General features: G+C 34.1%; 1 protein-coding gene across 1 annotated transcript in view; it reads left to right on the top strand.

Annotated features, from left to right (window-relative positions):
- The window catches only part of B4GALT4 (beta-1,4-galactosyltransferase 4), a 33,937-nt gene extending 17,610 nt beyond the window's left edge, over positions 1–16,327 (top strand). Inside the window, exons 3-7 of the mRNA XM_031959692.1 lie at positions 1,218–1,450; positions 7,967–8,154; positions 11,068–11,190; positions 13,708–13,812; positions 16,086–16,327. Coding sequence (XP_031815552.1) covers positions 1,218–1,450; positions 7,967–8,154; positions 11,068–11,190; positions 13,708–13,812; positions 16,086–16,218 — 782 coding nt within the window. The 3' untranslated portion in view covers positions 16,219–16,327. The remainder of the gene's footprint in view (positions 1–1,217; positions 1,451–7,966; positions 8,155–11,067; positions 11,191–13,707; positions 13,813–16,085) is intronic.
- The last annotated feature ends 5,840 nt before the right edge of the window (positions 16,328–22,167 follow it).

The following is a 22,167-nucleotide window of genomic DNA, read 5'->3' as shown; positions in this document are numbered from 1 at the left end:
TTTGAAAATCATAAAAATGTTAAATGTTAACCATGTGTTTTTATGTCACATGGATAACCATTTGGGGTCTGGGGATGGAAGGATAAGAATAATATGTTGTTAGAAATGGAAAGAACTTAGTAGTTCATTCATTTCAATCTCTGTCATTTTAGAGATGAAACTGAGGTACACAGTGGTCCTATATCATAGGTAGTGATGTAAGACTCAGATCTAGGCCTTTTGACCTCCAAGTCCAATGGTCTTTTTACTATCTCACCACAAACCCAAATACTCTTTTCACTATACTATAATGAATATGTTGTCTCAAGTAGTATATAATTAAAAATTTTAAATAACAATGAATTTTTTCAGTTAACAAGAATTTATCTTCTTCCCTCTCTTCCTCTTCCCCCCCAATGAAATTACATAGTTAAGCAAACCAGAGTCACCCATTGGACATGTCCAAAATGTATATCTCTTTTTGCATCTTAAGTTCACCATCTCTCTGTCATTAGATTGGTAGTATGCTCCTTCTTTGGTTCTTTGGAAACATGGTTTGTTATGACATTGATCAGATTCTCAAATATTTTAACTTATTTTTTTGGTAATATTATTGTATAAATTATTTTGGTTCTTTTCACTTCACTGTAAATAGGTCTTCTCAGTTTTCACTGAAGTTGTCCATTTCATCATTTCTTATGGTATGATACGATGCATTACATTAATATAATTTATTTATATGTTATGTTTATATGCATGTGAACATATAAACATATGTTTATATGTCACATAATTTGTTTATTTGTTTAACCATTTCCCAATAGATGGGCACTCCTTTAGTTTTCAATTTTTTGTTTCTATAGAACTACTGTTAATATATATATATATATATATATATATATATATATATATATATATATATATTTATACACAAGGGTCCATTTCCTTTTTGGGATATAGCCCTCGAGGTAGTATTGTTGGGTCTAATTAGAATTTTAAAATCCTATCCCATAATGATATTGTTTTATTCTGATAAAACAATTAAGCTTAAGTTAAAATTATTAGAAGATCAAAGAGTTTTAAAACAATAAGGAGCTGCACTCTCTATCCTAGCACTTTTCTTCCCAATAAGAGAAGCCAGAATTGAGTTTTTCCATTTCATTTATGAGAATTTCATCTCTAGGGCACTTTAATTAGTAGCTTGGAAACTAGACTTGATGCCTGTATATGTTATTTAGGAGGAACCAGGAAACTCATTTTCAAATCAGATCTCACATGGGGAGAAGTACAGACAGAGAATCCTAAAGTTCAGAAAGGCCGATACCACCCAGAAGATTGTATGGCTTTACAACGGGTTGCCATCCTAATTCCACATCGGAATAGAGAGAAGCATTTATTATACCTGCTGAAACATCTCCATCCATTCTTGCAGAGGCAGCAAGTGGATTATGGCATCTATGTCATTCATCAGGTAAGCAGTTATTAGAGTTGGTCCCTTTGATCCTACAAATCTACATAGTCATCTTTGTAATTTTTCTTGGATAAAATTGCCATCATTCAACCTTTTTTGAGCAAAATTTCTATTTTTTTTTTTAATCCCTGAAAGGGGGGGAAAGAAAATTCTTGTTCCATGGTACATGGATTCCATTCGACTAAAATCTGGTAAATTTTGCTGCTTCTTAAATAAGCTTTCTGAGGAAGGCTGTTTTTTTTTGTTTGTTTTTTTCATATTAGGAGTGCTCTCTTGAATTGTTTTCCTAAACTATTGCAGTAGCCTCCTAATTGGTCTTTTCACTTCCTTTATCAACATCATCCAATCCATCCTTCGTACAAGAAAGATGTGGTCATATCATACCCATGCTCAAAAACTTGAGTGATTCCTTATTGCCTACCAAGCAAAGTTCATACTAAAAGTCTGACTAAATTCTCTTCCTAATATTCCCCAGAATATTTATTGCATGTCACGTAAGCAGATATTTTAATCTTTTTTCATAATCAAGATTGATTATTATATGAGTAAGAACTATAGAGAAGCAATTATTTGATGGAATCATTGTTCTGTGGCTTTGGAAGCACTAAATAAGCAGTCCCTATCACTTTGCATTTTGGCTTTCAGTAATTAGTTAAAATAGACCTACTCTTGACTTTCTGTTGCCATCATTCATACATTTAATTTTGTTGGTTCACCAGAGTATCATCTAGTTGTGGAAGATTTCATTCTTCTTGAAAAAGTACAGTGTAATGAATTTGTATACCAAAGCTTATAATATATTAATGTAAGATACAAGAGAAAGTCACAAAAATTTTGTGTTTTTGTATATATCACTAACAAAAAAGTAGAGATGGAGTGATTAAAAGAGAAATACTATTTAGAATAATGAAAAAATATTACCTATGATATATATATATATATATATATACACACACACACACACACATACACACACACACATACTGACTGGTTGTATGACCTTTTACACAGAAGAGATTGGATTACATGATCTGTAAGGTCCTTATAGTAAAGAAATATATTCCTTTTAGTAAAATCCACCAATTAAGCTTTTCTGTAAAACTTTAAAAAATAATTATTCTTCATTTAAACATCCAAGGAAAAAAATGAGTATTTCTATATATGCTGAACAGATAAAAAAAAGATTACATATGGATTCATCAATCTATTACCTAGAGCTTGTCTTTTAAAAATTATTTAAAAATTTTTTAAATTCCAATTTCTTCTCCTTTTAGCCCCTTCCCTAAAATTGGAGAAGGCAAGCAGTATGACATTATAATGTAAAGTCATTCAAATCATTCAAAACATTGCCATATTAGCCATGTTGAAAAGAAAAGGCAAGAAAAAATAAAGAAAATGAAAAAAAGTCTGCATTCAAGTTCATCAGTTCTTTCTCTTGAGTCCTGTGGAAAATAGCTAAATCTTGATCATTGTCACAATATTTCTGTTCCTTTGTACAATATTCTCTTGTTTGTACTCACTTCCCTTTTCATTGGTTCACAAAAGTCTTTCTCAGGTTTTTCTGAAACTCTTCCCCCTCATAATTTCTTTTAGCACAATAGTATTCCTCTGTCACAATCATATATAATTTGTTCAGCCATTTCCCAGCTGATAGGCATCCTCTCCGTTTCTAGTTCTTTGCCACCACAAAAAGAGCTACTATAATTATTTTTCTACAGATAGGTTCTTTTTCCTTTTCTTTGATCTCTTTGGGATACAACCTAGTAGAGGAATTACTGCAGTTTTATAGGCCTTTGGCTAAAGCTCTGAATTGTTCTTCAGAATGGTTAGACCAATCACAACTCTATCTGTATTAATTCTGCTTGCTTAAAAAAAAAAGTATGAAGTAAATTCACCATATTATTTTAAAAGCAATCATGCTTGTCTTTGTCCTGAAAAACTTTTTGAAAAGATATTATTTGCATCTTTCCAGAAAAATAGTTAAAAATCTCAGAAGTCAAGCAAAATTATCAGTAATTTAGTAGTTGTAATAGCAAAAATATTAGTTTTAGGCCAGGTGATACAAAATAGCAGTGTTGGGTTTTTGCTTAGTTTTCATTTTTTCAAAATTATAAATATAATACCAACAAATATAAACAAAATAAGAAGCAATATTTCAGGTAAAAACATAACTTTACCAAAAATAATAATAACTAATTTCCTCTGTCTTCTTTCAATCCTTTTTTACTTTGGCATATTTATAGACATTTTTGTTCTTCTGTGTGTGTGTTTATAATAGTCAGAATGTATGTTCTTCTGATACTTTGCTTTGCACTGCTTTGTATAATCGCTCATTTCTTTGTATTCTTATTTGCCATTTGTGTAATAGTATTCCAGTATGTTTCTATATCACAATTTATTTGGCTATTCACAAACATAAAGGCTGCTTCTGGTTTTTTTGTTTTTTTTTTTCTTAAATTACAAATGAATGTCTATGAATATTTTTCTACAGAGATCTTTTTTTTCTATTTAACAATATCTTGAGGATAGAATCCTGCAATCAGAATGACACAATAACTTTTTTACTTATTAGATTGTTTTACAAAAGATGGGTCCAATTTGTACTTTCATCAGTATCTAATAAGTGCTTGTGGCATAAAAGTCTCTTCAATATTCAATATCACAGTTTCAAATTATTTTAGATGATTTGATAGTTATAGGGCAGTATCCCAAAGCTTTTTAAATTTGTATTTTTATGATTTATTGAAATACTTAGATGATTTTCAAGGGATTATTAGCAATTTCTTATTAACATTTTTCAAAAATTGTCTATTAATATTTTCTCAATCATTATGTGCTAGAGAGCAGGTTCTACTCATAAATTTATATTAGGTACATCACAGTTACTAAAATATTTTTTCCTCCCTTTCACACTCCTTTGCACAATATTTTCTATAGTTACATAATCAAATCCATCTATTTTGTCTTCAGTATTTCCTTCCATTTATTCAATAAGATAATCATTTTTCATCTTTCCAATTAAATCTTTGGAATGTTAAGATCTTTGTTCTAGTTGAAATTTATTGTTACATGTGTCATAAAGCCTTATCTAAAGTTAATTTCCCCATGATACCTCTATCCAATTTTCCCAACAATTTTTAGTGATTCCTTTCTTCAGCATTTTGTAATCTTTTATTTTTATTTATTTATTATTATTATTATAGCTTTTTATTTACAAAACATGTGCATGGGTAATTTTTCAACACTGACCCTTGCAAAACCTTTTGTTTTAACTTTTTCTCTCCTTCCCTCTCCCTTCTCCCCTAGATGGCAGGTAGTCCAATACATATTAAACATGTTAAAGTATATGTTAAATCCAATATATGTATACATATTTATACAATTATCTTGCTGCACAAGAAAAATCAGATCTAGAAAGAAAGAAAAAACCTGAGAAGGAAAACAAAAACAGCATTTTGTAATCTTGAATTTATCAAATACTGACCTATAAATGATTGATTCCATTTCTGTATTTTTGCCTATGGACCATTTTTTCCCTTTCTGATCAGAAGGTATTGGATGAGTACTCCTTTAAAGTACACTTGAAATATGGCATTCTTCTCCATCAGTTTTATTCATGGAGGGAGGGAAAGAAGGGGGCAGGAAATGGAAGGGGGAAAGAGGAGGGAAGGAGCAGGGAAGGAATATGCTATTTTCTATTTTAGTGAGCTTTGCCATCTTCTTCCAAGATTTCCTTAGCTGAATTCACTTTTCATTCTTTTCATTATTTTTTCCTAGGATTTCCTAGTTACAGTCATTTCTTTTCTAAAAAAAAATTATTCTCTGACCCCTATCCCCTATTTAAATTTATTCCTCCAATAGTTCTTACATCATTTCTTAAGCTTCTCCCAATAGTGTTTTGATGTGCATTCATTCTGATGATTTTCCTTTTTCTTAAGCTATAACAAAGATTTTAAAAATTAAATTAATTTTTTTAAATTAACAATCATTTATTTTTTCTTCTTCCTACTGGAAAAATAAATTTTGTTACAAAATTTTTTTAACAATTGTACCTAGAAAAGCAAAATAGATTTCCATATTAGCAACATTCAATAATGTGTGTTTCATTCTGCATGTTTATTTCATCCCCTCTTTATTAGGAGGTAAGTAGCATTCTTCACTAGTTTACTGCAATCATGACGTCATCAAGGTGATCAAGTCTTTCAAAATTATTTTTACAATGTTATATCCATTTTTAAAAATTTTTAGCAGAGCTCTTTTTTGTTTCACTCAACTTATTTTTGGTGAGATTTAATTTTCTTATGAAAGTTTCTAATAATTGTATTTATTTTTTGTGTTCTTTTTGAAGGGACATTATGAGGCATGTACCTTGCTTCTGACTTTTCATTCTTCCTTCTTGCTAGAAATCCTAAAGTTGGATTTTGTGTGTTATGCATTCTTCATGGTCCATTGATGCCCTTTATATAAATTAATTGTGACATGCATTTATATCCATTTTATAGAGCTTGAAACATACTTTTTCTTTTACAGTTATGGCAGGTTTATCATTGTTTTAACTTAGATTTTTGGATATTTCAGCCACAAAGGAGATTTTTAGAATTATAGATCCAAAGTTAGGACTTGTAGCAGTCATCTAGTTCTTTAATTTTGAGTTCCTGTTAAGGTCTATAACCCCTAATTGTGACCTTGATGCTATTGAAAAATAAAATCTAGAGGCAGCTAGGTGGCAAAGTGGAATAGAGCACTAGCCCTGAAGTCAGGAGGAGCCGTGTTAAAATGTGACCTCAAACACTTAATGCTTACTAGCTGTGTGACTCTGGACAAGTCATTTAACCCCAATTGCGTCATCTCCCCATCCTCTCCCCCTCTCCCCCCCAAAGAAAGAAAATATAATCTGCTTTATAATCAACTCTGTTGCTGCTACAGACAAAGTAGCTTAAAGTGGGCACTGCCCAAATTTTTATGTTGAACCATCTAGTGAAATATTTAAACCTAAAATGGAAATACAAAATACAATTGTGATATAGCATTGTGTATGTTGGTAATGTTTTAAATGATAAATTTTTAAAATTTTGCTTTTAAAAAAACTTAGTATTTTATTTCCCTCCAATTACATGTAAAAATGATTTTAGGGGGCAACTAGTTGGTGCTTATTAGAGCATTAGCCCTGAAGTCTGGAGGACCCCAAATTCAAATTTGGCCTCAGGCACTTAGCACTTCCTAGTTGTGTGATGTTAGGCAAGTCATTAAACTTCAATTGCCTCAGCAAAAAAAAAAAAAAAAAAAAAAAAAAAGGAATAAAACAATTTTTAACATTCATGTTTAAAACTGAGTTTCAAATTTTTTCCCTCCCTCCTCCTATTCATTGATAAGACAAAGAACATATTTCCATTTTAGTGATAACATGAAAGAAAACACAGACCAAAATGAAAACCCAAGAAAAATAAAATTTTAAAAAGTATGCTTTGATCTGTACTTAGACTCCATCAACTTTTTCTCTGGGGATAAATAGCATTTTCCACCATAAGTCCTTCAGAGTTGTCTTGGATCATTGTATTGCTGAGAATGGCCAAGCCATTCATGGTTGATCATCTTACAATACTATTATTTCTGGGCATGATATTTTCCTGGCGTTAGTCATTTTACTTTACATCAATTCATGTGTCTTTCCAGGTTTTTCTGAGATCATCCTGCTCATCATTTCTTATACCACAATAGTATTCATCACAATCATATATCAAAATTGTTCAACCATTCCCCAATTGATGGGCATCTCCTAAATTTCCAATTCTTTGCCACCAGAAAAGAGCCACTGTAAATATTTGGGCATAGTTCCAAATTGCTCTACACAATGGTTGAATCAATTCACAATTCCACCAACAGTATATTAGTGTTTCAATTTCCCCACATCCCCTCCAGTATTTGTCACTTTCCTTTTCTTTAATGTACGTTTCTCTAATCAGTAGTGATTTAGATAATTTTTTTTTTCATGTGGCTATAGATAGCTTTGATTTCTTAATCTGAAAACATCATATTTTTTGATTATTTGTTATTTGGGGAATGACCCTTATTTTTATAATTTTGACTCACTTCTCGGTATATTTAAGAGAAAAATTTGCCTAAAAATTTTTTTACACTTATGATCCCTCCCCCAACTTTTAATTTTATTCTTTTTATCTTTGGAGGAGTACATGGACTCCAGGTCAAGAATTTCTGATAAAGTGTTAGCTACACATATTCAATTAAAATTTAATCTCTCCTTTTACTCTGTCCCTCCCCAAAAGTATTTTGCTTCTGATTACTGCCTGCTCCAGTCCACCCTCTATCTAATTACCCCTTTATAAGCACTTCTCATATCTCCTTCCCCTCCTACTTAACTTTCCTTATCTATTTTTAATCTCATTAAACATTATTGCTATTAGGTAAATGCTGAGATTTAGGAAGAATGGTTCAAAGTTATAAATTTGTTAATTACTTCCCTGTTTGTTTGTTTGTTTGTTTTTTTAATACTATCAGGCTGGAGATGACAAATTTAACAGAGCCAGACTCCTGAATGTTGGCTACCTAGAAGCCCTTAAGGAAGAAAATTGGGATTGTTTTATATTCCATGATGTAGATCTGATACCAGAGAATGACCTAAACCTCTATATGTGTGATGTTCATCCAAAACACCTGGTGGTTGGCAGAAACAGCACTGGCTACAGGTAGGAGTAGAGTTTATCTTTTTAAGCTCTTTCCTGATGTCTTTTAATTTTAATATCTTCCCTCTGGATTGTGAACATAATTGTTTTTCTATGGTCTTATCCTTTAGAGTATGAGCTCCATGAGAATGCCTTTTGCTGTTCTTTGTATTCCTAGCCCTTAGCAATGCTCAATAAATGCTTATTGATTGATCAAGGTCTTTCAGGATAATGTTGTAAGTCAATATAAACAACAATGGAACTCAATCAGGAGTGACTAGGCACTATCCATTTAACAGTAAAGGGGTTTGAAAATGTGGAAGGTGAGGACATAAAAACTGGAGGGATCAGAAAGATTAGTTAATTCAAACAGTGGGCAAGTGGGGGATAGACATATTCACATAAGTTTTTAAAAAAATTTTTAATAATAGCCTTTTATTCTTTTTATTAATTTATTTTATTTGAAAAAAGAGAATTAGAGAAAAAAGAAAAACAGAAAAGGAATATAAAACAAGACAAAACAAAAGAGAACTTGTCATATGCCCAGCATAATATTAGGGAGGATTCAGAATATGTAAAAACAAATTACCCACATCAAGAAAGGTATAGGTTTTTATTTTTAAAATACATGCAAAGATAGTTTCAACATTGCAAAACCTTGTGTTTCAAATTTTTCTTCCTCCCTGCGCCTCCCACCTCTCTTCCCTAGACAGCAAGTAATCCAATATAGGTCAAACATATGCAAATCTTCTTAACATATTTCCACATTTATTCACATAATTGTTTTTTAAAAGTTGGTTAAATTTAATAATAATATTTGAAATTAACATTTTTAAACTTTTATTTTTTATACAAATTACTTTATGCATCATATTGGGAGACAACTTAGAACAAAAGGGAAAAATCAAGGGAGAAGAAAAACAAAAAAGAAGTGAATGTTGCATGTGTTGCTTTACATTCAGTCTTCATAGTTCTTTTTCTGGCTGTAGATGCAGATAACATTTTATCAGAATTTCTTAGCTTGGGGTCCATGGGGTCTGTAATGGATTTCAGGGGGTTTTATGAAGTTGGGTGGAAAAAACAAACAAATTGCACTTTATTTTTACCACCCTCTTAACTGAAATTTGGCATTTCTTTTAATGATTAAAAATCTTATTCTGAGAAGAGATCCACCAGAGAGTGTTCACCAGAGAGCCAGAGTACAACAACGCTACATTGGGCCAGCTAGGTGGTGAAGTGGCTGGAATACTTGGAGTCAGAAGGATGTTCAAATCTGGCCTCGGATACTTACTAGCTACATGAACTTGGACATTTAATCCCAATTAATTTACCCCCAAAACCCTTCCCCCCAATTTTTTTAAACCAATATTGAATGAAGCACCTTTAAGGGTGCTTGTGGTCAGTGTTCAGTGTAAAAGGAAGGGCCAGATGATTAGACGCTTAGAAGCAGGGTCAGTCTTTAGGTCTACTTCCTGTGCCTTTTTTCCTGCCGTAGATCTTTTTGAATAACTATTAAAACTATCAAGAGTACATTCCTCTCCCCTGCCCCTTCCCTCCCACCTCCCCTTGGCAAAAAATACATTTATTAGGAGACGACCTCAGATCTCTTCCTTTTCTTGGACCAGTGTCTCTTAACAGTGTTTTAGCCTCTTGTTATTTGATCTTTTAAGAGAGCATTTGTTGCCTCCTGATCTTTCCTGCCTGATTTTACAGGTATGCAATCCCTCAAACAGCTGTCATTGCAGTTATATGTTCAACTGATTGATTGTTGTCTCCTGCTGTTGGCCATCTGCTTTATACACACAGACATACTTTATACACATCGAAATATACTTAATTTATTTTCCATGACTGGTATACACACATCATTCACTCCCCTACACACTCCCTCACAAGCGACTGAAATACAGCTCCATCCTGAGAGAAATGATGGGTTGATTATTACTGGTTATCCTCCATAGGGTGACCAGCATCCATCACCTTGTACAGGGCCAGCACCTAGATAGTGGATTGCTAGGCCTACCTTGGCATAGTTGGACTCCTGGTTCTCACTCTTCCAGCCTGGGATTGTTTTACAAGGCATCCAGAACCCCTTAGGGATGAGGAGTCTGGACCAGGTATGCCCCTGAGGGGACGTTCAGCTTCCATCTTGGGTAGGGTAGGTGGGTGGGTAATGGTAAGGGGAACAAAAGGGAATTCTTTTTTTTTAGCTAGGTTAGGTTATTTTCAAAACTTAAAAAAAATGAACAATTATTTTTTTTTCTTCTTTTTAATGTATTTCTGTGCCTCCTTCCCCTTCCAACTTCTACTTTTTTTTCCATGAGTGTATTGAGGGGGCAGGGAAATAAAAATAAAATCCTCATTAAAAATCTGCATAGTCACACGAAACAAAGTCTTACATTGGTCATATCCAAAAAGTATCTCTCTCATTCTGTATCTTGGTAGCATGCTTTATCAATACTTTGGAATCATGGTTGGTCATTGCATTTTTTCTTTTGATTTTTCTAACCTATACTAATTGCTGGTGATGTGGAGTTGGATTTTCATGGAAGTATGCTCCCTTTGTAATATTTACAGTTATTAATTAGTTAATTAAATTAACATAAGATATATTCCCTAAGGGGCAATTGAGTATAATAATTATTGATATAAATACTCAGATACCTACCTAGACATCCATATAATCCATATTACATATACAAGCATGCAAAAAACGAAATGAGTAGGTGTGATGGTACCTTGAATGAGGGAGGGAATATGTTAAAAAGGTAAGTAAAAGTTGGGGGTTGTTTGAGACTAAGAAAATTGATAGATAATTGATAGTTTGACATCCAAACATGTATAGGATGTAAGGAAAGCACAGAATGTATGTGGTGCTGGTTGGGAATAAGTTTGCTTTGTACTCATTTCCCCTCCATGCTTTGTTTTTACCTACAGATTGCGTTATAAGGGATATTTTGGAGGTGTTTCTGCTCTAACAAGAGACCAGTTTTACATGGTGAATGGATTCTCCAACAATTATTGGGGCTGGGGTGGAGAAGATGATGACCTCAGAATCAGGTGAATCCACAAAGAACACAGCCCTCTTTGTGGCCTAGCATAGGGATATTATATGATCTGATAATTATATATGACATAATTATATCATAATTTATTGTGTGTGTGTGTGTGTGTGTGTGTGTGTGTGTGTGTAAATAAATAAAATTATTGTTAGCCATTCTCAGCTCTATGACATGGGCTACTGCAAGAGATTTTGGATCCTGGTGTATAGTGACTCCGGGATGTCAGATTAGAATAGGGAACTGTTTAACTTCTTGCAGTTCCTTTCCCAATTCCCTTCCCCAATTCAATTCAACTCTGCCTTTCATAAAGTAGGTACTTAATTTGGCTATGTGTTTAGGGCTTGGGAATTCAAACAGGAAAAAATACAGAATTATCATGGTATTATGGATGGGATATTGGACTTATATGTGGGTTCAAATTGTACTTCAGACATTTATTAGCGGTGAATGCTAATGGCCCCTAAGGTCCCTTCTTACTCTAAATCTGTGACTCTATGAATACAGTTCCTGCCATTAAAGGACTTACTTTTTGGGAGGTTATGCAACATATTTTAAAAAATAATATTTTATTTTTTCTCAATAGCATTTAAAAATAATTTTTAACATTCATTTATGAATCATGTTGGGAGAGAAAAATCAGAACAAAAATCAGAACCATGGGAGAGATTTAAAAAAACAACAGCAGAAAACAAATAAATATAGCATGTGTTGATTCAGTCTCCTTAGTTCTTTTTCTGGATGCAAATGACATTTTCTGCCCAAAGTCTATTGGGATTGCTTTGGATCACTGAACCACTGAGAAGAACCAAGTCTTTCATAGTTGGTCATCACATATTCTTGCTGTTTTTATACAATGTATTCCTGGTTCTGCTTGTTTTTCTCAGCATCAGTTTATGAAGACCTTTCCAGGCCTTTCTAAAATCAATTTGTTTGTCTTTTTTTTTTTTAACAGAACAATAATAATCCATTAATCTTCATATACCACAACTTGATCAGTCATTCCCCAGTTGATGGGCATCCATTCAGTTTCCAGTTTTTGGCCACTATAAAGAGACCTGCCACAAACATTTTTGCACATACAGGACCCTTTCCCTTCTTTAAGATCTCTTTGGGATATAAGTCCAGTAACTTATCTAAGGGTAACACTGCTGGATCTAAGGGTATACACAATTTGATAGCCTTTTGGGTATAGTTCCAAATTGCTCTCCAGAATAGTTGGATTATTTCACAATTCTACCAACGATGCATTAGTGTGATAAGTAATTTGATATAGGTTATACATGTACAATTATATAAAACATTTCCATATTAGTCATGTTGTGAAAGAAAACATAGACTTTCCCCTCTCCCCCAAAGAAAACAAACCATGAAAAAATAAAGTAGAAAAAAATAGTATTCATTAATCTGCATTCAGTTCTTTCTCTGGAGTTAGACAACATTTTTCATTGTGAGCCTTTTGGAATTCTTAGATCATTGTATTTCTGAAAATAGCTAAGACATTTACAATTCATTATTGCACAATATTGTTGTTACAATGTTCTCCTGGTTCTCTCATTTCACTTTTTGAACTAATGTTCATCTAAGTCTACAGTTTTTTCTGAATATGTTGTGGTATGTGATTGTATTAGAATACTGTTATGCTATAAGAAATAGCAACCAGAATGACTTCAGAAAAACATTTTTTAAATAAATATGATCCAAAGTAGAATTCAGGGAGGAGAGAGAATTGGGGGATAGTGATAGAAAAAAGAAGAAAGGCAAAGAACATAAATGAATCATTAAAAAAATAAAGAGGAGAGAGTAGAAGAAAGTTCAAAAAGATACACAGAGAAGCAGGGGAATTTAGAACTATGATGTTAACATTTTCAATGTTAAAAGTAAAACAAGCTGTATCTGGTATAAATTCATGTTTTACATGTAGCCTTTTTTTTATAGTCTTCTTTGTGAAAGGAAATCATTATTTCTTATTATTTATCAAGTATGTGCAGATAAAAAGGAAAAATTAAGAAAAGGAATAGAGAATAATAATGACATTTATGTTGTGCTCATATGTGCTAGGCATTTTGCTAAGTATCCTTCAATTATTATTGTGCTTTATACTCATGATAACCCTTGGAAGTAGGTATTCCCCATTTTATATATGGAGAAACTGAAACTGGATTTGAATTCCAAACCAGTGTTTTATTTACTGCTCCATCTAACTTTCTGGAGAAAGAAAGCAAAAACTATTTTATTTTATTTTTAATTTTCAGTAGTATTTTATTTTTCCCAATACATGTAAAGATAGTTTTCAAAATTCGTTTTTGTAAGACTTTGTGTTTCAAATTTTTCTTCCTCCCTCTCATACTTCCCCCTCTCTCCAAGATTGCAAGCAATCTGATACAGGTTAAATATGCAGTGCTTTTATTTTAAAGATGGAGAAAATTAAAGCACTGAACTATGCCATTATCATCAAGCTCTGTGGGATTCCTCCTTAGGGCTCACTTAGTATTACATTGTGCCTTTCTTTTTGTAGGGTGGAGATACATGGGATGAAAATATCTCGGCCTCCTCCTTCTATAGGCAAATACACAATGATCTTCCACACCAGAGATAAGGGCAATGAGGAAAACTCAGAAAGGTAAGTTTTGCATCTGTAATTGTAAAGAAAATGAACTTTTTAATGAATCCATTACATTCAGGATTGTGTTTAAGGCAATGAGGAAGACCCAGTACTTGAAGAAAATCAGCTCTTATGAAAGTTATCTACTTCTGTCTTTTCAGGGAGCATCCTTTCCCTTCCCTTTCCCACTAAATTGATCTTTTCCCAGCAGTTAGTCAACTAGCATTTATTAAGTACCTAAGTGCCAGGCCTTGTACTAAGAGTTAGAAATTGTTTATTTGTCCTTCTTTCTCAAAGAGAGTAATGGCATCAGACAGGTGACTGGCAAGTGAATTGGATGGATTTGAGGGAAGGTTATACAGGGTCACCTGCCTCATAGAGCCTTCTGGGATCAAAAGATCTTGATGGCAAGATATAGATCAGACAGCAGGATGATTTCAGAAAGGCCTGGAGAGACTTACATGAACTGATGCTGAGTGAAGTGAGAGAACCAGGAGAATATTGTACAGGGCAACAGTAAGATTATCCAATGATCAATTCTGATGGATGTGGCTCTTTCCAACAATGAGATGATTCAGGACAGTTCCAAAAATCTTGTGATGATGAGAGCCATCTGAACCCAGAGCGAGGACTGTGGGAACTGAGTGTGTATCAAATTGTAGTATTTTTATCTTTTTTGTTATTGGATTTTTTTCCTAATTTTTTTCTTTTTGATATGATTTTTCTTGTATGAGATGATAAATATGGCAATATTTGTAGAAGAATTACACATGTAACATATATTGGATTACTTGCTGTCTAGAGGCAGTGGGAGGATGGAGGAAGAAAAATTTGAAACACAAGATTTTTAAGGGTGAATGTTACAAATTATCTATGCATGTATTTTGAAAATAAAAAGCTTAAAAGGTATAGATCAGAACAAAAGGAGATGGTCTTGTATAGTAGGATACAGTAGGAGACCATGGCCTTTTGAAACTAAGGTCTTCAACAGGTCAAAAATCTGACTGAAGCTGCACCCATTCAGTGATTAAGGCTAGGTAAGAAATGAGTCTGAGAATGACGTCTGGAACTGGGAACACAAAAAAGGGCAAAAAAACAGGCCCTCTTAAGGAGCTCACTTTCTAATGGAAGAGACAACATGCAAATAGCTATATGTACAAACATGATTTGTATTTGATAAATTTGGGGTAGTCTTAGAGGAAAAGCCCTAAGATTAAAAAGCTTTTCTTTTTATAATAGCATTTTTTCCCCTCTCTGCTACTTTGCTATTTTACTAAAAATTTTTTAATAATAGCTTTTTATTTTTCAAAAATACATGCAAATATAGTTTTCAGCATTCACTTCTGCAAAACCTTGTGTTTAAATTTTCTTCCTACCTCCCCTAGGCAGCAAGTAATCCAGTATAGTTAAACATGTGCAATCTTCAAACATATTTCCACATATACCATGCTGCACAAGAAAAATCAGATCAAAAGGGGAGGAAAATGAGAGAAGAAAAAAAGCAAGCAAACAGCAAGGGGGTGAAAATATTATGTTGTGATCTATATTCAGCTCCTGGATGCAAATGATTCTATTCATCACAAGTCTATTGGAACTGGCCTGAATCACCTCATTGTTGAGAAGAGCCACGTTCATCAGAATTGATCATAGCATAATTTTATTGTTGCTGTGTACAGTGTTCTCTTGGTTCTACTCACTTCACTTAGCATCAATTCATGCAAATTTCTCCAGGCCTTTCTGAAATTAGAAAGATGTCTGTTCTTTTTGAAGAAGGTACTAATTTATCTGAGACTTTAAAGAAGGCAGGAAGCAGCTATGAAGAGGAAGAACATAACAAACATGAAGGACAGCCAGTGAAAGTGCTGGAAGATACCAGTAAATAAGATTCTGAAATGAACTCTTTTCCTAATTTTTTCATTTTGGGACCATTTTATAATCTAGAATATTTTATAGGGATTAAGAGGAAGGATTGGACCTGTGATCTCATTATATTGAGAACCTCCTTTGACTACTGCAGATTCAATTTATAGCTGTTGTGGGAGTTACTTGGAAATTAAGGGATTAAGTCTCTTGTCCAGTTTACACCACCAGTGAGACTTGAAACCATGACTTTCTTTCTGTTCCATTGTGCAGGAGTGCAAAGTAGAATCTACCAGAAATACAGCTGAATTCAATAGTTCTTTAAGAGTATTTGTAAACTTTGCTCAGGAATCTTGGCAGGAATAGAGGCTTATATCTGGAAATATAATTCTGTATAACCTTATCTTTTTCACTTTTTTTTTTAATTTTAGGATGAAGCTATTAAAGCAGGTGTCACGAGTGTGGCAAACAGATGGACTGAACTCTTGTTACTATAACCTGCTGTCTGTGAAACACAATCCTTTATATATCAATATCACAGTGAATTTTCATGTGACTTCTTAATCCTACATTATGGGGAAAGATAGAATGTCCAGTTGCAGTAGTTATTGAATGTCTGGAAATTTTGAACTTGACATTCCCCCCAACCCTTTTTGCCTCTTTCACCAAGGAGTGGACACAATGAAAAGCTGTCTCCTAGATGTGACTAGTTTGAATTTTTCCTTCCTGTTTTTCTGAAAAGCATTGTTCATGATGTGGAGGGAATAAGGTTATTGGAACAGGAAAGTTTCCTTATAGATGAGCATATGCAAGAATGAGAAGGCCCATTGTGGCACACTAAGAGCTGTTCAGGAGCATTTCTTGAAAGTGAATTGTCAGGGCCAGTTAAGTGGCTCAATTGATTGAGCACTGGCCCTAGAGTCAGGAGGACTCAAGTTCAAATTCAACTTCAGACACATGACATTTATGAGCTGTATGATTCTGGGCAAATTGTAAAAAACAAAAAGAAAAAAGAAAAGAAAAAGAATTGTTTATATTTGGAAAAATGACAACTCGGAATCAGAAGATATGGGCTGCAGGAAATAGCATGGCCATTGTCAAAAGGGTCAGTACTGTTCTTGGGAACAACAGAAAGGTAGGTAGATGAGTACCCTTAGAGATCTTTAAATCTGTCTTACCTAAGGGGAAGAACATCAGGTAGAGGAGTAAGGAGAAACAAAGGTACTAGAGAGGGAAAGTATAACAGGTGTCCCTGGAATAGAAATGAGTAGCTGAGCAAAGGTACAGCCTATTTGAGAAAGAGGTGGCAGTAGGGGAAATGGGATATAGTTGCTTCACATATTTCCTACCTCACATACCTATTCTCCTCTTCTGCCTCTCTGGGGTGCAGGTAAGTCAAATAAGGTAGCACTCAGATTAGAATGAGACAACCCTTCTGAAGAGGAAACTTTAAAAAAAAATCAACTCATCATTTCTCTCTGCTATCTCCCTTTCATACCTACTTTTGCCACCTCATTATCTGAATTTTTTTTTTTTTTATTGCTCAGATAATTTCCCTTTCTCTTTAATTTATTAGTTCATTTTTCTGGACTAGTAGCTATTCCTAATTTTGAGTTTGTTTTTTTCTCCCTGATTTTGTTCTGTAATTGCTTAGCTTTGTGCATTTTCCCAGGCTTTCTCTAATGGACTCCATACACATTTCCATTTATTGAAATCCTTTTCCCTCTAGGGCCTCATTCAAATGCTACCTCTTGCAAAAAAAAAACATTCTGCCACTGCTCATCAGCTGCAAGTCATTTCTCCCTTACATTTTCAGAACACTTTGCCTGATCTCTTTTGCTCTTTTCCCATTCTAATGGCATTACATTTAGAGGCACTGAACCTTTGTTTCAGGCTTTTGTAAGCTGTGCAACTTTAATCAGACCACACTTTCATTTAAATGAGAGGTTTCTTGGTACTTACCTTTCTTATTTCTTTCTTCTTTTTTTTTTTAATAATAGTATGTTTTCAAAATACATGCATAGTTTTAAACATTCACCCTTGCATAACCTTATGCTCCAAATTTTTTATCCCTTTTTCCCTCCCACTCTTCCCCTAGTCAGTAAGTAATCCAATATATATTAAACTTGTGCAATTCTTCTATAGATATTTCCATATTTATCATCTGCACAAGACAAATCAGATCAAAAAGGAAAAAAACTGAGAAGGAAAAAAAAGAGAAAATAACAACAAAAATAGGTGAAAATACTATGTTGTGATCTACACTCAGTCCCCACAGTCTTCTTTCTGGATGCAGATGACTCTCTTCATCATAAGTCTATTGGAATTGGCTTCAATCACCTCAATGTTGAAAAAGAGCCACGTCCATCAAGAATTGATTGTCACATAATCTTGTTGCTGTGTACAATGATCTTCTGCTTCTACTCACTTCACTTAGCATCAGTTCATTGTAAGTCTCTCCAGGCTTTTCTGAAATCATCTTGCTGGTCGTTTCTTACAGAACAATAACATTCCATAACATTCATATACCACAATTTATTCAACCATTCTCCAATTGATGGGCATCCACTCAGTTTCCAGTTTCTTGCTATAAAAAAAAGGACTACCAAGAATATTTTTGCACATATGGATCCCTTTTGGGGTATAAGCCCAGTAGTAACACTGCTGGGTCAAAGGGTATGCACAGTTTGATAACTTTTGGGGCATAGTTCCAAATTGCTCACCAATTGCTTCCCAGAGATATTAGTGTTACATCAATCTTGCTTTCAAACTCAGTGTTTTCCCACATCCCCTCCAATATTCATCATTATCTTTTCCTATCATCTTAGAATGACTTGTATTCATATAAATTTGAGTCAGTTCTCTATGTATTTAGAAATGAGGCCTTTATCAGAACCCTTGGATGTAAAAATAAAATTTTCCCCCAGTTTTCTACTTCCCTTCTAATTTTGTCTGCATTGGTTTTGTTTGAAGAAAAACTTTTTAACTTAATCAAAATTATCCCTTTTGCATTTTATAATATACGCTAGTTCATCTTTGGCCACAAATTCCTCCTCCACAGATCTGCAGTTCCACATTTGATTCTACCTTATCATACTCATTTGTGTAGCTCTTGTACCTGCTGTTAAATTCTTGTGGGCAGGGATTGTGACAATTTTTGTTTTTGTTGAATTGAGTTGAATCATCTATTTTTTTTTTTTTTTTTTTTGCAATTTTTCTTCATCCTCAGTTCTCTGGATTTTTTTTTATCTGCCATTGTTTGATTCAGGCCTGGTGTAGTTCCATGCAGCTTAGAGGAACTTCTACCTTCCCATATCAATTGAAGAATTATTCCATTGGTCTTACCAAAGGGGCTGGTGTGGTGGTTATTATTACGCTGTTCTAAATTAATCAGCCAACTGCACTTGCCCTGGGGAGTGTTCTTCATCTACTATTAATAATATAACATGTTGCCTACTAATTTTTCTAGATATTTTCAATAAAAAAAAGCTTTTTTTATATGTAGTTTTAGAATCAACAGTAAATGTGTTATAACCACAAAGTATGTCCAAAGTGACTTTTGGAGTCAGTATTTTAGTATTTCAAAAGATCTGTTTTTGTCAGCTACTATCTACTGATTCAGAACATAACCTTTCCACACTTGTGTGTGTGTGTGTGTGTTGTTGTTGTTGTTGTTGTTGTTTTTTGGGGGGGAGAGGAGTTTTCTGTATTGAAAAAAAAATCATCACTTAAAAGTCTAACCTTCTGGTGATAGGTCCTCCTCAAACATAAATCCAAGTGGGTACTTACCTTGAGCAGTAGGTAACAAAGTTCATTCATTGCTGGGCCTTCTCAGAAAGCCTTTATAAAGTGAAACTTGACAGCAGTTACCAGAGCTTGGGTTCTGGTTCTTCTAGGGTTATTTTGAAATTTCACTGCAGTAACAAAAGACAAGGAAATAGCTCACTTGATCTGCTCACATTAGCGTGGTGTGCTTAAAGAATCATCCTGTTGAATGAATGTATTTATATTCTTTGGGTGAAACATTCTCTAAAACTAATGTTTTCCTGCTAAAATCTCCAGGGCTATCAGAAAACTTTATGCTTTAGAGAGAGTCAGATAGGAGAGTTCCATGGTTGAGAGAGATTATTCTCGGGTTTTCTGTTCATAGCTTCCTATTTCCATATTTCCATCTTAAATTCAGTTTAGCTATTATATAATTATCACCTCTTCTAGGCATTCTTTTTTGATGATTCTCTGCCAGTATCTGGCTCATCTATTTGGATGCTTTGAGGGAATAAGTATCTTTTTTCATATTCAAGCCTATTTTTCCAGCACCTGCTTTTTAAATACCACCAGTGGGACTGGATTAATTTTCCTTTTCCTCTGTTCAGTTTTTTGTTTTTTTTTTGGTTATTAATCATGCTTTTGGTAAGGGAACTTAATATTCAGCAATAGAAAGACATTTCAAGCTTCCATGCTGAATAACATTGGGTTTTCAATCAGGTTCATAACGTTATTCAACTCTTATAAATTAATTCACTTAAATCACACTGAAGCCAAGGACATTGAGAGTATGACTGCTCCCCAGAGATATTAGTGTTCCATCAATCCTGCTCTCAACTTGGCCTACAACCATCATCCAGGAAAATAAGCCTGTGGAAAAGGGGAATCTGCCGTCCTCTCCCACCAGTTTCCAAACACCTGCCAACCACAGGAAGGACAAGCCAGCTTGGCCAAACAGGAACAGGAGGTGCCATGTTTCAGGTGGATTAATGCACTGCCACTTCCCTTTGGACTTTGGTGGGAACAGCCTAGGACCTAGAGTCCAAAAGTTTGGGGAATTGCAATTTCCCCAAGACCTGCTTCCAGTCTGGTTTTAATGGATTCAGGAAGCAGCTTTGGCTGGAAGGTTACCATAAGAGCTAATATTTCTGGAACTCCCTTTAATTCCTGTAATTCCTTGAGTTATCTAATAGCCATAGGTGTAGGTTTCTCCCTTTCCTTTAAAGCCCACCACTTCTTTTCCTCAGTGCCTTAGCTAAACTGGTTTTCTCTTGTCCTTAAAAGCAAAAACAAAACAAAAAAAATCTTGTGTTAATTGTCTATTTCAAGGCTTCTTGAGTGGAAAAAGTTTGACCCTTTTTCATTCAAGAAATTTTTATGTGACCCAGGTATAAAGATATATAAAATAGGTATAAAAATAAAACATTTACTGGTAATAAATTATAATTTCACATGTTACATGTTACATGACTCCTTATGGGGTTGTGACCCAATGTTTAAGAAGCTGGGGTCTATTTGGAGGGAAGGTTTTCAGAAGACTTGAGTTTACATAAGAGACATTCAGGTATTTTAACTTCTACAAGGTGTTAAAATAGTCACAAAAGGTCTCTCACATACCAACAGACTAGGATCTCTAGAGTTCCTTTTGCAATAGTAGCTTCCCTGAAGGATTTTTAATATGCACCCCTTGGCACTTTGGGCATCAGTACATCATCAGGTTTTTGCCTCTGACACCCATTTGGTATAAGCTATTATTCTTCTGATCGTGAAGACTGCAGAATGGTTTTTTAAATACCAGAAAAAGAATACTAGATGATGACCAGTTCTTATGGATCAGGCCATCCTCAGCAACGAGATCAACCAAATCATTTCTAATGGAGCAGTAATGAACTGAACTAGCTATACCCAGAAAAAGAACTCTGGGAGATGACTAAAAACCATTACATTGAATTCCCAATCCCTATATTTATGCACACATGCATTTTTGATTTCCTTCACAAGCTAATTGTACAATAATTCAGAGTCTGATTCTTTTTGTACAGCAAAATAATGTTTTGGTCATGTATACTTATTGTGTATCTAAGTTATATTTTAATATATTTAACATCTACTGGTCATCCTGCCATTTAGGGGAGGGGGTGGGGGGGTAAGAGGTGAAAAATTGGAACAAGAGGTTTGGCAATTGTTAATGCTGTAAAGTTACCCATGTATATATCCTGTAAATAAAAGGCTATTAAATTAAAAAAAAAAATTAAATACCAGAAAAAGGAAAAAGTTTTGTAGCATGCCAGTGTGGGTAACTGGCGGCAGCAGCAGCATCCTAGTGAAAGTGTTAATGTTGAATTTAGGTTATGATGAAAAATTAAATAATGAGCCGATGTGTTTGTGCCTAATTGGGAATTGGGGGAGACTTTAGGGAGCAATATTAAATAATAAAAAGATGTTACCCACCTGTCATTGATCTTCCCTGTGCTTAGGAAATGAGCAGGAAGGAAATGAGGGGGAAAAAAGGCAGAAACTTATTTTGTGGCACAAAGCCTCCAAAAATTAGGGAAATCAAATTTTAAAACATTGAGAGTTTGAGGCAGTCATAGTACCCTATGACTACCTATGGGTAAAGAGTTAATCTGGGAGCCAAGAAAATCAGGGATTAGCTTCTGCCTCTGATGAATTTTAGCAGTGTGATCCTGGACAAGGAATTTGAGCTTTGGGTGTGTCAGGCCAGTGATGTCAAACTCACATAGAAAT

Source organism: Sarcophilus harrisii, chromosome 3 (assembly GCF_902635505.1).
Source record: "Sarcophilus harrisii chromosome 3, mSarHar1.11, whole genome shotgun sequence".
Lineage (NCBI taxonomy): Eukaryota > Metazoa > Chordata > Mammalia > Dasyuromorphia > Dasyuridae > Sarcophilus > Sarcophilus harrisii.
Note: the sequence above shows the minus strand (reverse complement) of the source record. Positions and strands in the feature narration are given on the sequence as shown.